The sequence below is a fragment of the Furipterus horrens genome, unplaced genomic scaffold (assembly GCF_987537825.1).
Source record: "Furipterus horrens unplaced genomic scaffold, mFurHor1.1.pri manual_scaffold_7, whole genome shotgun sequence".
Taxonomy (NCBI): Eukaryota; Metazoa; Chordata; class Mammalia; order Chiroptera; family Furipteridae; genus Furipterus; species Furipterus horrens.
In genome coordinates this window covers 126227495-126245216 of record NW_028327177.1, presented here as the reverse complement: position 1 = coordinate 126245216, position 17722 = coordinate 126227495, and the positions used below count along the sequence as shown (strand labels likewise).

The 17722-nt window shown below is 40.0% G+C and overlaps 1 protein-coding gene across 8 annotated transcripts in view; it reads left to right on the top strand.

The window, feature by feature from the left end:
- Positions 1 to 17722, top strand: part of NEK10 (NIMA related kinase 10) — a 162935-nt gene that overhangs the window by 40833 nt on the left and 104380 nt on the right. For all 8 annotated transcript variants that reach the window (XM_090284408.1, XM_090284406.1, XM_090284404.1 and 5 more), the window contains exons 7-14: positions 2222 to 2263; positions 3632 to 3710; positions 4827 to 4894; positions 7604 to 7683; positions 9033 to 9119; positions 11703 to 11927; positions 14970 to 15109; positions 17099 to 17160. In XM_090284408.1, the coding sequence (XP_090140534.1) occupies positions 2222 to 2263; positions 3632 to 3710; positions 4827 to 4894; positions 7604 to 7683; positions 9033 to 9119; positions 11703 to 11927; positions 14970 to 15109; positions 17099 to 17160 (783 nt within the window). The remainder of the gene's footprint in view (positions 1 to 2221; positions 2264 to 3631; positions 3711 to 4826; positions 4895 to 7603; positions 7684 to 9032; positions 9120 to 11702; positions 11928 to 14969; positions 15110 to 17098; positions 17161 to 17722) is intronic.

The window sequence follows — 17722 nt, the reverse complement described above, 5'->3', positions numbered from 1 at the left end:
TTTCAACTGCATATGCCATCCATAACTGAGCATGTCCAAATCCAGTCTTCTCCTCTAACCTACTCTATTTTTCTCCCCTTCCTTGTTTTTGTTAATCATGTCCAGTCACCCAGTCACACAGGCTCAAATATGATGATGTCTTCTACTTTACTCCTTTCCTTCCAATGTGTCTTCCTGTTCAGTTGATCAGACCACTTGAAAGACTATCCCTATCTCTCCATCTGCCTTCCTACTGCCACTGCCAACCAATTGGGCTTCCAGTTGACACTTTGCCTCCCCAGTTCATTCTAAGACTAGAGGGAAGTCCTTACAACTGATTCTGATCAGTCCCTTGTTCTCACATTGTCACTGGGTTTCAAGGTCTGCATGATAAAGTTCAAATTCAGGCTCTGTCTAAATCCTCCCGCAGTGGAATCCCATTCTGCTTTTCTAACGTTATTCCCAATAATGGCCTCCATGGAGTTATGGAAGTGCTTTGCAGAGTTATAGAACATCTCGATGTTTTTTCCATGCAACTTCTAGGCAGCTCTGAGCTCACTGTTCTCTTTGCTTGGAATCTCCTTTATCTTCCCCTCTTCCCCCATTATTTCTCAACAGATCTGCCCACTCAGCCCACCTGAGGCCATCACCCTTATGAAATTTTTCTTAGTCTCCTTTCAGCAGGGTATATAACGTGCCCCTTCTCTGGGGTATTATAGCACTTCATGTATGAGTTTCTTGTAACACTGACCAAATTCTGCTTTAAATTCCCATTGTTTGTAGATCTATCCATACCTTATGCTTCCTAATAGACCTCGGTCATCTGCACATGTGTCCTCTTCAGAGCCTAACCCAGGAGTTTTACATAATAATAATGAAAAAAATATTTGTAGAAAAAGATGAATAGTTTTAAAATGTTATTTTTATTTTTATATGTCTAAAATATCCTGCCATAACTAGGGATAATGTATAAAATGTTCTTATGATCTTTAGTTATAGCTTTTCTAGATTGAGGAGCAATGGTGAGAATTCTAGTTAGTAGGTAGGCATAGAACTATTTTTAATTGAGTTATAAATGTCCCTTCATTCTTAATTTAAACGTGGATATGTTTAGTGTTTCCAAATTCACTTCGCACAGAATAAGGAAGCCCTGACCCAGGAGGCCTGGAGCACTTCGCCTGGCCTGCTCACTCAGCCGGCTTCCCGGTGGGACTGCATTGTTCTCTCTCACACCCATGTACTTGCCCCCCTGCGTTTCCCAGAATTGGAACAACGGCTAACATTTATGTTTAAAATAACTTCCTTGTGAGCAGGTCAGGTGAGAAGAGAGATGTCAATACAGCTTTAATTAAACAGGTTAGGGCCACCAGAAATATGCTGGCCTGAAAATAGATGTCAGTGTGAATAACCTGAGAGCATTTACTATTCATAGAGTTTTCGGGCTAGTCCCTTTCCTTCTCTTCCCCAATTGGCACTTTTAGGGCAGCTTCAGAAGTGTAATGAAATGCCTTCTTATTGCAAATTAGATTTAAAGACCTGTATCAGTAGACATTTTGCAAAGATAATCCTTACATTGGTTTAGAGCACAGGTTTAAAAAGACCATTAGCCTCATCATTTTAAGGAGAAGCCCTGCACTCTAGTCTATTACAGCCTGGCTTCTCCAACTTTACTCAGCATGTGAATTACCTGGGGAACTTGTTGAACTTCAGAGTGTGATCAGCAGGTCTGGGGTGAGTAGGATATCCCGCATTTCTGGTCAGCTTCCAGGTGAGGCTGATGCTGCTTGTCCATGGACCACACCAGGCAGAGATCTAGAGGAAAAGTCCTGGGAATTTGGTGACTCTGGATTCTTGTCTTTACTTGTCATTTAGGCGAAATGGTTTACCTTTCTGGGTCTTGGTTTTCCTAATCTGCAACAGGTAGAGGTTGAAGGGAATGACATCTAACAGTTTCCAGCTCTAACATTTTTTGATGACTTGGGAGGAAGTGAAAACATGTGGAATTTGGCTGAAGTTCTGAGCATAACTACATATTCTGAATTGCAACGCAACTTTCATTTTTATTAACAGTTTATCTTAAGTGTAGTGTGAATGACAAGCATTGAAGTTTTCCATATTTATGTTAGAATGCGGGTCTTCATAAAATAATTCCGAATCCCATGATTTAATAAAGTGCATATAAAATACACTTCTCCCTCCGCCCTTATTTTTAATGTATGTTCTGTTGTTTTTGTTTTATTAGGAAACACTTCATACCTTGGGTGGGATTGGAAACCTAGCTCAGGTAAGATTGCTTTTGCGGTCTTGCCTTTCCATTTTGTGCCATGGCTCTGGGCAGGATTACGTAGGTATGTGACAGAAGATGGCTTTTTTATTTTTTATTTTTTTTACCTTAGGCTGCCTACCAAGGGGAGGAATAGAGTGTGAGGTATGTGAGTCAGGATACTCACAGAGCAGGGCAGGACCCATGATGCTAATAGGCTAAAAGGCTCACTTTACCCAGCCTGTTGAAAGGAGAAGACGCTGTAAAAGGTCACAAGTCTTTAGTTAGTAATGAAAAGAAATAGGCCTTGGCTGGCAGGCCTAAGTCCTCAGCCTTGCACTTACCAAGTGATGGGAGAAAGTATTGGTTATGAAGCTGTTCACGACTTTCTCACACATAAAAAAATTACTAAATTTTTAAATAAATGAGAATGTGAGGAATGCTTTTATCTTCATTTACTGTTCTGTTTTGGTAACTATTGAGGGAAAGTAAGCAGGGGAAAGTATATATATGCTGAGCTAATCAAATATTTGGGTTTATTAATTTAATAAAACATGACATGGCATTGACACAGTCCATTCTCCTAAACCAACAGCATGTACAGAAAGAATGGTTGTCATAGTAAGCCTGTGGCCCGCAAACTCATGCTGAATTATTAAAGGAAGATTAAATTTAATGGCAATTTAATATTAAATCTATCTTATTTTATTATATTTTCATCCTTGGGAAATTGATACAACATATCTAGCTTTTGTTTTTAAGATAAAAAAATTGGTTGAAGACTTGCCTCTTTCATAAAATTATGTTGTAAATGGTATTCTTATCCACTTTAACTTCCATTATAATATCATAAATTAATTTGTTTTTCAGAACCTATTTTTTATCAGTTATTCATAGCTAGGAATTATTAGACTACCCCATACCCATCATATTCTGATTTATACTATCGCTTGTTAGCTGGTTAGCTATAAATTTGGATATTATAAGATATAAGATCAACAAAACATATCTGTTGTAAAAATTCTACTTAAAAGTTACATTGAATAAATGTATGTACTATATATTATGCTTCTTATTTGTATCTTATACTTGGAGACTGAATTACACTACCTACTTATTAATTTACAGATTATTTTGGGGACTTTTAAGAGTTTACACAGTTTTTACATAGACCCTCGCTCAACTTCAGGGCATGCAAGAGAATGCAAAGAATCCAGAAACTCAAGTAACTTTTTGCATTTGAGTGAAATGGGCCCAGAAGCACTATTATTTGGTGAATCTGTCGCGCCCCCTACAGGTCATTTTTAGACATGCACAATCTTGTCACTTGCTTATGTGCTTTTGGTGTCCCGTCTTCTGACTTGCTTGTCGGTTTGGTCCCTCCTGCAGTACATGGAGATTGTGGCCAACGAGTACCTTGGCTATGGCGAAGAGCAGCACAGTGTGGACAAGCTGGTCAACATGACATGTAAGCCAAAACGTTTTGGAGGGACACAGCCAACTCTCTGGACTTGCTAGAATAAGCAGTGTGGTGTTTGCAGCAGGAAAAGGGATACTTTGAATATTTATAAGTGTTTCCACGCACAGTTATGTGTTGATATTCTATGCCAATTGTTATAATCAGTGCCAAAATATGCCCAGAAGGAAGACTTAGTTCACAACTATTGCCTTGAAAAGCCCAATATCAAGTTTAAGAAGATTTTCATTGAGCACAAGCTTTCTTTATTTAATTCGAGAGAGACTACCATAACAGCAGATTTTGGTAAACATATCTTTTTGCTTCTTTAGTACCTGTTAAAATGTCAGAGGCTATTCCGTTTTCATCTATAAAGTTAATAATGATGCCTACCTCAAAAAAATTTGGAACATCTAGAACATAAAAACAACCCTAATATGCTGACAATAACGTGAAAATATTGGTCTGCGTGGGTGACCTAGTCTCTGGTCACTCAATCTTCTCTCTTTGGAGGCTCTTCCCAGCCCCACCTACCATCCTCTTCAGGTTTAGTGAGCCAGAGACCCCCTGCTGTTGTGGCACCTAACCCCCTTTGTTTGTGGACAGGCTGATTTCTCCCGTTTGTTTACAGGACAGCACACTGATGCTCAGTTTCAGGGAGAGGAGGGTTGGTGGCAGCTCTAGGCACCAGGGATGTCCTTTGCAAACAACTGTTTCCCTCAGCTGAGGAGCTTGCTAGGTCTATCACAGCCGCTGGCTTTCCCTCTCCTCTTTATACAGCTGAAATCTTTATAGGGAGGATTTTTAAAAAACAGGTTTCACTTTGAACTTGTAATGATGTTAAGAGCCTCATTTAACTTCATGTGGAAGGAAAGACTTCCCTTTTTGCTATCTCCCTTATTTCATTATTATAATAGTATTATACAATAAATACTAGCTGAGCTTGAGAAGTAATGCTTGAATTCAAAAACAGCCCTGTTCCTCCTCCCTCCATTGTTCCTTCTGTGTTATCTCTTTTCCCATTTGCTCTTTCTCCACTTGCCTGTCAAGACTTCAGACCTGAAGTTCTAGGAGTACTGACCTCTTTAAGTTCCGAATCCCTCTTTGAGTTATTTCCTTCCTTTATAGATATTTTTCAAAAACTTGCTGCTGTCAAAGACCAAAGAGAATGGGTCACCACAAGCGGAGCCCACAAGGTGAGTGGTCTTGGGAGGAGTTAACACTTAAGCTCCACGTTGCAAAGGTTCACAAGCTGGGTGGGGGTCAGAGCCCTTGTGGTCAATTCCCATGAAATTATAATTCACACATCTGTTAACCGACCCTCCAGTTGTAAATCTCTGCTAATCATTTTTATTCTTTAACAGCCCAAGGAGCAATTATAGAGTTTACTGAAACTATTTTTTCTATGTCACTTAATACCAACTAAATTTATTGCATAATTTATATGTTGCTTGAAAAACCCTGGCTATACATAAACTAACCTTAGGTGTGTATATACATATAAACAAATTCAGTGTATGAATTTATATAAACACACTCCATATGGCACCAGAAGGAAGACTTTTAGATCACAACTCTTATCTTAAAAAATCCAATATAATATTTAAGATTTTTTTAAATCCTCACTTGAGGACATGCTTAAAGAGCAAAAGGGAGGGAGTGAGAGGGGGAGAGAAACATTGATGTGAGAGAGAAATAGCAATTGGTTGCCTCTTGCATGCGCCCCAACAGGGGACTGAACTCAAAACCTAGGCATATGCCCTGACCAGGGATCAAACTTTTGACTTTTTGGTTTATGGGATGATGCTCCAACCAACTGAGCCACGCCATCCAGGGCTAATGTTTAAGATTTTGAATGCATGCTTACTTTATGTAAGACAGATTTCCCTAACAGGAGATTTCGATAAACATATTTTTTGTGTCATTGAACTTCTGTTAAAATGTGAGAAGTTATTTACTTTCCATCTACGAAGTTGGGTTAATAATGATACCTATCTCATAGGGTTTGATACATTCCAATTTCAAAAGAGAGGTTTTTATTTTTATTTTAAAAAATGAGTTTCAGGGTTATATTGGTTTGAACCATATGAAATTGCCATGGTCTGTAGGCTAATTTCACATGGATCAACTTTATAACCAGGTGCTATAATATGAGCATATGGGTCAAATATCCCTGGCTGGTTTGGCTCAGTGGATTGAGCGTCGGCCTGCGAGCTAAGTGTCGCTGGTTCGATCTTCCAGTCAGGGCACATCAGAGAAGGAAAACTCTGACTCCAAAAAACCTCCGCTGCCTTGCGGCATACCTCTTCAGGGGAAAGGCTAAGGGAGTAAACCCCGACAGAAAATCCGGAGCCGGAGTCCCTAAGGCGGTTTGACGTTGTAGTCAACACCGGCAACTCCTGCGGTGCACCTGAAGCCAAGCTGTATTGACTCCGTCTTTCCCTTGGACCCTTCAGCTGCGAAGAGAGGGGGGGTCTGCTGCATGGGCAACAGCAGACCCTCCATATCACCCTGCCCAGGTTCTGTAGCTTCATCGCAAGATGTCGATTCAACACGGGAGGAGACAGATACCGTGTCACTCCCGAGTCGGACTGCACAACCATTCTCGGCGGTGCAGATAGACTCTTAAGAAGCTACACCATCGTCTCTCGAGACGGACGGCTGCCGACGATGGGTCAAATGTACATTTCAAGATGGTTGAAAGCAGATTTAACCAAAACAGACTAAATATATATTTATAGCAAGATGGTAGCTGCCTAGAACCAAGTTTCAATAATCTGTTGATTTCTCATATCCCAGGAAGTCACCTTCCATCATACATTAGAGCAAGGTTGCCTAAGATGCTGCTCATTGTATAGGTGATGATTCTAGGTGATATACGGCTCAACATTTTTTATTTAAATGGCCATATATTTCACGATATATGAAATTGAAAAAATCATCTTTGAGTAGCATTGAGGTGTTAAGTGGATATGGCAAAAATTGTGATAAGGATGTCAGTGACAGATTTGGAAAACATTAAGTTAGAAGACAGAGAGAGGAAAGAAAAAGTGAGAGATGAAAAAGAGGAAAAGACCAGAGAAACAAAGTTAATGATACCTTCATAAAAAATACATAAAATAATAACAGAGAAAAATCTACATGACAGATACCAAAAAATCATCCAGCAGTTGTTGCAGCTCTGGCCTGAAATATGTTTGGGTGGGTACTTTTGGGGGACTCTGAGTTCTAATAATGTAGAGAGAAGAGAAATGAACTGACATTAATGGGCATTCAGAGAAGTCAACTGATACGCTCTAGAAGACTTATAGCTAAATCATGTTAGTTACGATAATGTCTAGAAGCATTGATTCATGCTCTTGCAACACTAATTGGAAATCTGAAGGCCAAATGTAGTGCTTGGTAATGATGACATCTCTTGCTTAGTTTGGGGGGGAAATAATAGTTTTCAACATTTTGGTGAAAAATAGTTTCATAATTGGGAAGTGCCTAATACAATGCTTGACTCAGAATGTGTTCTCAATGACTGGTATTATATGTAGTTAGTTATGACCAGAGTTTATGTCATTAGTGTCCCCACTTCTGCTTGGTGAGAGGTCGGAAGAGGCAGAGCACACCTTTTGGGCACTTGGAAATAGAGGGAAGTGTAAAAACGAGGCTGGCCATGTAGCTCGGTCTCTTTCCCCTTTGGTCCTGGGCAAAGAATGGGTTACAAGGCACTAGTGTGAAGAGTTTCAAAGTAAGGAGGGGATCTACACCTGTCCTTTGTAAAGAAGTGGATATTGTGAGTGTTTAACAGAACTCTTTTTGGGGTCAAACCTCTAAGATCTTTACAAGGAGACATTTCACTGTTTGAGAAGCTTGTAGTACTTATGTAATTAAACTCTTTTACTTCCTTTTTTCAGACATTAGTAAATTTACTCGGTGCCCGAGATACTAATGTTCTGCTGGGAGCCCTTCTGGCTCTGGCCAGTTTAGCTGAAAGGTAAGTGTGTTTTGATATACTTTCCAGTTCTGCTGCTATAGCAGTTTAGGTGGCAGAGAAGTGAAATAGATTAGTTTCTCTACTTTGTTATCTACTTAGAAAATAAGCATGACATACCATTAAGATATGGAAGAGGGTCCTGGATGGAAAAGCATCATTTTAGAATTTAAGTTGTTGAAAAGGCAAATCACAGTTTAAAATTTTATTTTTTTTCCTGACCAGAAATATTTACCTAATCTTTCAGCCAACCCTCATTTACTCCTACTTTTAGAATTACCACAATATTTCTTTGACAATTGAATCTCCCCCACCTTCTTTTCTCATTCTTTGCTGTGTATCTGTGTATTTTATTTTAACACACAAAACATTTTCAAACATTTTTACCCCTGAAAAAATCTGGATCACCTGTCTTCTTATATATGTCATGATTACTTTAAATAAAAGAGCTTTATATATATTTTATTTTAAATATATAAGTAATGATCCAATAACTGGATCATTGCGTTTTTGTTTTTGAGTTTTTCTCCAACTTTATAGGAAATAATTGACCAATGTAAGTGTGTGTATTTAAAGTGTACAACATGCTGATTTGATATACATTGTGGAATATTACCAAGATCAAGATGATTCATACATCTGTCACCTCACATAGTTAATGTGTGTGTGCGTGACAAGAACACAGATCTCTCAGCAACTTTCAAGCCCACAATACCATATTACTAACTACAGTCACTGTGCTGTACATTAGACCCTCAGTATTCATTCTTACAACTGCAAGTTTAGACTCTACTTTAACCTATATCTTTCCATTTTCCCTTCTTCCCAGACCCTGACAAACATCCACTATTCTATTCTCTGTTTCAATGTAATCAGTTTTGTTTTGTTTTGTCGCTGTTTTTAGATTCCACATATAAGTGATACCATAGAGTATTTGCCTTTCTCTGTCTGGCTCTTTTCACTTAGCATAATGTCCTTCAGGTTCATCCATGTTTTTTTTTAATGGCTGAGTAATATTCAATAGTATATATCACATTTGCTCTATCCATTCATCTGTCAAAGGACATATACTTCATTTACATTTTTAGCTTTCCTGAACAGTGCTGATCATTACTTTTTTTGGTGAACAGCATGATTCCCTTTGCAGAAAGGGAATTAATGTTATCATCATACTGTCATTAAATAAATCTATGACATATGTTTATTGAATGTTGGAATTTGATGTCGCCTTGCCATATGAAGCTATATTGCATTTTGTTTCTCTTCTTGAGATAATAGGAGAGCTAGGATATTAAATAAGTGAATATGGTAAGCTGTGTTTTTAGTAGTTTCTAATAGTTTTCAATTTATAGCCCAGAATGCAGGGAGAAGATTAGTGAACTCAACGTTGTAGAAAATTTGCTGATGATTTTACATGAATATGACTTACTTTCCAAAAGGTAGGATTGCTAACAGGGAAAGAGACAATGTCTTATATTTGATGAAAGTGATTATTATTTTTTATTATGTCATGTTATTTACATTGTTAACTGAATATCATGAGTCAGCTTGGCGTTTATTTTCTATTGAAGTTTATATAAAGAAAGTAGAGCAAAATGGTGTATCAATTTATCTTTCTTTGGTCCTGAATTACTTCTAGATCTGGGCATAGAATTAACTTGTATAAATCTTATGATCATATCTTTAATACTTTTGTTTATTGCATTTATTTACATTTGTCTCTTTAAGGAAAGAAACTCTGAAGTGACTCTATTTTTAGTAATTTCAGATTGTGTGTTGAATAAATGATTAATTGCCGAAATTTATTTTGCTTAAGATAGGTATTGACTTCTTTCATGACCTATTTTTATGACAAAGCAAAATCTAGAGTAAAATGAAATAATTTTCAATTGAACTACATATTGTTCTAAAGGATTACTGTATACCAATAGTTGGTAGTCTGCTTTTAGAGCTGCAGCCAACATCACTTGATATTTAGTTGAGTAAATAATTTTCAAAAGAGGCAAAATAGATAACAGAAAGTTAAGTAATGAAACTTAGACACTTAGTTCATTGTACATCCCTCTGGATTCTCTCTTAAAGCCATTTTAACATTCTTTTGCGAACTATACTTCTAGAGTGGGCTATCTGCACCCATTCACCCAACAGGCAACCTCAGCACAAGTATTGGCAAACCAAAGGTGAATAAAATACAGGTGTCTAGTGTAGGAGAGGGGACAGACACACAAATCAATGGTTCCATCATAGCGCTGTGCGTAGTGTGGTCAGTGGGGATGCAGGAGGCTCTGGAGCACGGAGCTGAACCCCCAAGGGGGTGTGCCAAGTTTCCAGAAGGAAGGAGGAGTTATCCAGCAGAGGGAGGGAGCACGTGAAAACAGAATATGCTCCCACATGAAATGGTAGGTGTTGGAGGAGCTGGCATGGTTGGGTGCAGCGGGGGCAGCGAGTGCAGGAGGGAAACCTAGACTCGATACTTAATGATACATAAAAATATAGCTAATTTTGGTCAGGCCCTGCTCTAAGCATTTTTGTGTGTTCACCATTTGATCTGCACAGTAACCCTACTGAATTACATATTTTATAGTTGAGGCAATAAGACACCATTTGTCAAGTCTTGGTGGGCTCTTTGTGCTAAGTAAGGAGTGTAGTTTTTATCATGAATATTAGGGAGGGACTCACAGAAAGATTTTAAGCATGACCCAATTTATTAGGGAGGAAGATTGCTTTGATTGCAGTGTATGGAGACTGTGGGGTGGGGAATACACCTACATAATGAGATTCACTTAGGACACGAGGAACGTGTTGTATAGAAAGTTTGAGGAGGTGAGGAATACTTTTTACCAAAGAACATATGTCCTGAATGTCACAGCGTACAAATTTGGGAGGAAGAGGAGCTACAGAAAGTTGGCTCAGGGGAAAGGAATTCTGAAGCAGTATGGGAGTGAGAATATTGGAGAGGTAGATAACAGAGGGGCATAATCAAGTGCCACAAGAATGGTGGGAGGAACAGTGGGGTGAGTTAGCCACGCAGCTTACAAGAGAATTGACCCCAGCAGTTGCCCAGGAAATGGAGGCACTGAAGGCTGTTGATTGCCAGTGGCAGGTTGGGGAAGAGAAGGAAGTGTCTTGCATGATTCCCACTCCTCTGGCTTGGAAAATTGAAAAGACTGTGGCATCACGAATAGAGATCAGGGATACAAGAGGAAGGGCTGATTTTGGGAGGAGAATAATGCCTTTGAGTTTAGACACAGTGGGGTGAGTACCAGTGGAACAGCTATGTGGCTGGAACTTACAGAGTTGGGAGAGCTGCCTGGGCCAGACCCACACTGCCAGGCCAGAGGGAGTGTTTGAAGCCATGGGAATGGATGCCAGCACCCAGGGAGAGTATTTAGTGCGTGATAATGGGGATTAAGGTGGTTCTAAGAAATGTTCATCATTATGTTTCAGAGCACAGCTGAACCTTATGTTTTATAATACCATTATTTTTACGTTACTGCCCTACATTGTAGTGTGTTCGCCATTTTGTCTTGTTTGCAACCCAGGAGTAAACTTCTGAAGACTATATTTCTTTCACCTTGAACACAATGCAGGTCCCCTTGTAAGTACTTGACACCTATGTGCTGGTTAGTAGGTTTTTAGCCAGGCCTACGGGTACACAATGAGAATAGGACCTAGAACAGCAGTCGGCAAGCTGTGACCTGTGGGCTAAATTTGGCTCCCTGCCTGTTTTCTAAAATAAAGATTTACTGAGACTCAGCCATGCCCACTTGTGTTTATGTGTTGTCTCTGGCTGCTTTTGCGCATTGTGGCGTGCATGGTTGGGTAGGTGCGACAGAGCCTATATGCCAGCAAAACCGAAGACATTTGGCTGTGGGCCAGCCCTTCACAGAAAATGTATGTTGACCTGTCACTTAGAAAATGTTATATTTCATGCAGTGATGAGAGCTCCAGTCTAAAAAAATGTGAAGTCTGTAACCCACTACTGTTTGGGAGTCTCACCCTCGCTCTCCCCACTCCCTCAGGCTGACTGCGGAGTTGCTGCGCCTCCTTTGTGCTGAGCCCCAGGTAAAAGAGCAGGTGAAGCTCTATGAGGGGATCCCCGTCCTCCTCAGTCTGCTCCACTCGGACCACCTGAAGCTGCTCTGGAGTGTTGTGTGGATCCTGGTACAGGTTTGTGAGGACCCCGAAACCAGTGTGGAAATTCGCATCTGGGGAGGCATCAAGCAACTTCTCCATATCTTACGAGGGTGAGTCAGCATGGGTCCTGGCCCACTTTTCCCTGGTCATTGAAGGCTGGGGGCTCTGCCACACAATGGCAGATGGGGTACATGCTCCACTCGCTCCCACCTGGTCCTTATCATTCATGTTTTGCAGTCGTTTATACTCGTTGCAAACATGCTCTAAATGCACGTCAGGGGCATTCGCCTTATAAGCTCCTTGGGAACCCTGATATGTTTATCTTTACATCACTGGCCTCCAGTACAGTGCCAGGTGTGTAGGAGGCCTTCTGTCTGCAAATCTAGGCTGAATGGAAACTGAGTAACCCCAATTTGAAAACATTTATCTTGGCGCCTTTTTCTTGAATCAGTATATGCCTCGTGTAACCCCAACAGCTACAATAATGACTACTATTTTACTAAAATGTGTGTGTGTGCATATATGTCATTCATCTGTAAAGAGAAAGCAAAGCCTACATTTAAGGAAGAGATGTAGAATTATTAGTTAAAATAGGAGAAAATATCGTAAAACAAATGATTGCCATGTTTCTGACCCTGGTCTGGTTGGTCTTCTTTTCTCTCTAATCTTCATTGCGGCGCCCCAAGGTGGGTTAATCCCTTATTATGACTCTTAAAAGTAGAATTCCAATGGCATTCAAAGCCATGAGTATGAGTTTGTTAAAATAATTTGAAATGGAAATTTTCTGGATGTTACAAAAACTACTATAATTGTATGTATTAAAATATTGAATAACAACACTTTTTGCTACCATCAGTGGGAAGGTCCTATTACCTAAAGTTATTATAAAGATGATTCAGTCCTACAGGTGCTGAATCAAAGTTCCAAAGGAAATGTCTGCTTGAAGGGGCTCACATTTGTGATCTGTGGCACATAAGTAAAGCTCAGGCTAATAAAAGCAGAGTGACATGACTTGTCAATTTTAATATGACTAGTTAGTATCAAATCAATATTATTCACACTTGTACTTGCTATGTCTCCAGGGATATTGCGGAATTGTATGTTATCAACTTCGTTTTTTTTTTTCCTGAGGGAACATTCCAAAGCATAAGAACAGACTGTAGAGACACAAACCATAGCTTTGTTAGTGATTTCTGTCATTATGAAAACAGAGGGAAAGTGTTATAGACTGTTGATAGTCTACTTGCTTTTCTGAATACCATATAAAAACTTCAAATGCTTTAAAGTACAATATAAATTATAGATAATTAGTACTGTAGAATAATAAATTAATTCTTTGGTCAAAATAATTGCATTTGAAAAAGTTTTGTTTTTGCTTGAGTTTGTAGGATAACGATGATGTTGATGTTGTTGGTGGTGATTATTTTTTGTCAATATGCTTATTACAACATCTATGGGTTACACCATTGGAGTTATTTTCTTGATGATTAGATTAAATTCTATACTACTTAAGCAGTACTTCAAAGACAAAACCCACCTTTTCACCACATAGAATTGAGTTTAATTTAAGGAACCATTTTTCCTTTTTAGTTCAAGCCAAACAACCCTTGACAGAAAAGAGTTATTTCACATCTAACAAGGCCTTTTCCCTGTTTATATCTATAGTGCAATGTTAGAAAACTCTTCTGGGAGGATAATAGATGTCAACACTTATTCTCTGTTAATATGTCTCAGTGCTCTGGGAGAATTTATTACCCCAGCTGGATAAACAATGTCCTTTCAGAGCCTGTGCCTGCCCCTGAACTTCCCCAAGCAGGTTCAAGGGGTGAAGGTTGCCAGGTTGTCTGCTGGCTTGAGTGTGAACAGGGGTGGTTGTCAGGGCACTTTCCAGGAAGCCTGTTCATGTCCATTCGTCTGCCGTCCCAACTCAAATGTGTTTCTGAAGGGCTATATGCTCTTGATAATGTGGAGTGAACTCTAAATTTGAGATTTTACATAATTATGTTGACAGATAAGATAAGTGATTATGACTGTCCCTAGACCCAGATCCATTGCCTTCCCCATGCTCAGTGAAGGAAGGTCACCAGTGGGCCCAGATGACATGGGAGACTATGCACATTATATTTAGGCACAGAAATCCAGGTAGAGCTTTTGCCATAAACAATAATGAATGAAATAAATGAAAAAAATGGTAGCCACATAAAACAAAAAAGAAACACAGCAGATAAGAGACATAAATAATCTATTTTGGAAGATGTTGCATTAAAGAAACAGAAAAATAAATGCTTTATTTTATCAAAGATGTTAAAAAGAACATGAACTTTATGAAACGAGAGTGAAGATGGGGTGAGAGGACAATAAAAAGGGGAGGAGGGAGATTGCAGACTTAATAACATGCACAGAACCGATAAATTCAATAGGAACTGCACTCGGGCAAAGGAAGGGCAAACTTGAAAGAGTTACACATTATATAGAGGAGAAAGACCAAAGAATAAGAACAAAGAGAAAATGAGAGGTTTGCCCAGCAGAAGACGGGGTCTCAGTATGGGGAAAATTGACATCCCTGAGTTGGAGAATAAAACAAAAGAAATGTAAAAAGTCAAGATATAATATAGAAGATAACTTCCCTAAAATAAATGAAGATTAAAATTTCATGGAAAAAGAAAGCAAAATGATGAAGATGCAGAGGTATTCAGGTGAATCAACTGCAGCAGAATAGAGCCCAAAAACAAAGGTGGCCGTGTGGGAGAGTGGGAGAGGACAGTCTTTTCAATAAATAGTGCTGAGTCAGTTCAGTAATCATATTTTTAGAGAGAGTAAGAAAGAAAGAAAAGAGGAGAAAGAAAGAAAAGAGAAGAAAGAAAGAAAAGGTGGAAAGTAAGCTAGAAATGAGTTCTACCTCACACAATATAAAAAAAAACAATTCTAGGTAGATTGGAAGGTGAAAACTATAAAGATAACACAGCAGAAAACATCCTGACCTGGGGCGGAAAAGACTTCTTTTCTCCTCTCTCTCTCTCTCTCTCTCTCTCTCTCTCTCTCTCTCTCTCTCTCGCTCGCTCTCTCTGGAAAGACTTCTTAAACAGGACTCAGAAACCACTGACCAGGAAGGAAAGGTGATAAATTGATCTTCATCAACATTTCTTTTTCAGAGACAGGAATTTTGTTTCTGATCGCTCTTCCATTGGAAGCCTTTCTAGTGCAAACGCAGCAGGCCGAATCCAGCAGCTCCATTTGTCAGAAGATTTAAGCCCTCGAGAAATACAAGAAAATACTTTCTCTCTTCAAGCAGGTATTTATATCATATTCCTGTGTTTTACTATTTGCTATTGGTTAATATTATGTTGTTTTATTATTCTCTATTACAAAATTAGTATGATAATATAATTAGGCTTATAAGCTTAAAAAATGTGAAATTATATCCATGTGGATGCCTCAAACTTGCTGGTACCAGTGCCGGACTTGAAGGTTAATGATGCCACAAACTTTCCTCTCCCTTCCACATTCTGAACACATCAAGAAGTCAACATAAGAGTCAGACATAGAGAGAGCAGAATATTAGCTTTGCTACCAATAAAGCTGGATTAGTGAATGCAGCCTGATCTGTGGCCAGATCTCAGGGCATCCTCCTTAAGGGAGATTCTACGACACATGTACCCATTCCACCGGGAGCAAGGGACCACCTTCCTCACAGGTCATGAGCTCCTGAAGGGAAGACAGAGCTGCTCCCTGTGTGGGATTTCTACATAGAAGCAGGAGCAGGAGTGTATGCATGCAGTTCCTGGCATAGTCTTGAACAGTGGTGTAGTCTGTACCCTGCACAGGGCAACTGGTCTTTGGAACAAGTTGGGCTACAGTGCTGCTGACCAAGCTGGGTGCCTGTCAGTGGCCCACAGGAAGGGACAGAGAAGCACGGGTGGACCTGCAGGAGGGCATGCGGTCCCTAAGAGGGGAAGAACAGACATGGGGGAGAAGGAATATGGGGGGAGGAGAAAGGACAGACTTTCTTTGCTTCCTGCTCTTTCCTCCTGGAGAATGGAGACGTTTCCTCACAGGTCTTTGAGGTGAGGCAGCTAGGATCCCCTCTGCTTGAATCATCATTTTGATTTACTGGGAAAGGCCTCATCTCAGTATAAAGACTCTTACTGTGGGTTTCCTGTTTGAAGGCTCCCCAGGAAGTCCACTTAGTCCAGCCGAAATCAGGAGGAGATGAGATCAATGGGGATAGAGGTCAGAAGGGCGGTTACCCACATGTGGAATGATAAGTTAGTTCCTGGGAAGGGGCCCAATGGGCCTTCGGGGGCTGGAAATATATAGACATGTAATATCTTATCAAGCTGTACACTTAAGAGACGTCTACTCTACACACCTCATTTCATACCTCAATTAAAAAAAAAATACATCAGGGATTAGGAGTAGGGCCTGAGTTTGGGCTGAACCCCCTTTGTTGGCCATGTGGTCTTGGACAGCTTTTCTCTACCTCTCCAGGCCTCAAGTCTGCTTATGTGAAGCGGTGATGGTATTTGTGTCAGTGTTAGAGGGTTATTGTGAGAATTATAGGAGGATATAATTTTATATCACAGTGCAGGGCCAGTGGCATGGGCTCCATAAAATGACATTATCCTATTTAGATGCTCTGTGCTATAGGATCCAGCACACCTCTGGTTGGACAGGAGGCAGCTCGGTACAGAACGCCACCAGAAGTTGCCACAGGGGCTGTAAAGAGCTCCTAGTATGAAGGGGTAGTGCTCAGGGCAGGGGACCTTACTCCTCGCAGACTGGGATCGGACTCCTGGCCCCTTCCACTTATTAGTTCTGTGGCCTAGGCTAATAAACTCTCCGAACCTGTTTTCTCATCAGTAAAACTGGTGATCTTAGTACACACTCTGATTATAAAAGTTAATTTGGATAATATATTTAAAGTACTCATTTATTCAGCCATGGTAGATGTGTGTATTGAGCACCTGCTTAGTGGCAGGCACATGCTGGGCACTGGGGATGGCCATGAACGAGACACATGCAGTCCCTGCCTCCTGGTGCACCATAAATGCTTAATAAAAGGCTTCTGTAGGGTGGACATGTACATGCATTATGTGAAGAGGAGACTTAGAAACCATGAAAAGTCAGTTTCCCTTCTGCCAGAGCCATGCCCAAGGAAAATTAATGTTTTGGGGGGATTAACTCTGCTAACAGAATTCTCTGGAATTAGAGTATTGATGTAACAGTGTGACATGCAGTCACAGTGATGACAGACGTGGTCGTCTGGTGGTTTTCGTTCCAGCCTGCTGTGCTGCCCTCACTGAACTGGTGCTCAACGACACCAATGCCCACCAGGTGGTTCAGGTAAGCACCCTGCTCCCCCAGGCAGGGGCTCCGGAACCACGTGCAACTCTGTGTCCCAGAACGTAGCTTTTGAGATCCCATCATGTGGTTTTAAAATATTTTAGCTTGTCTTATTTAATTTACAGAATTCCGTTTTATATTCTTGTCCTTCTTTTAACTTGCTTGGCCTAGAAAGAGCCGTCATGTGGTTAACTGATTATGTTTTTTCCCTACATTATGTGTAGTCTTTTTCATTTTTTCTTTTAAAGCTAGTCTGCATTGCTTTACTTCTGGGCATATATTATAGGATACTATGAGTTGAGGAAATGGGTCACCTTAAGAGTACATCAAGTGTGTACTCTGCAGATGTATACATCAACTGTACCACCCTTGTATGGGTTTCTGTTATAAAAGTTATTTCCTGTTTATTGAATTTTACAGAGAAAACTTTTGTTTTTGTTCAATACAACATGAGGTATGTCTGGAAAAAGTCCAGCCATTGTTAATATAACAAGAACAGTTTGCACGACATTGATATAGCCTGGCAGCCAAGAAGAGTGGACTGGAATGCACGTGTATGAAC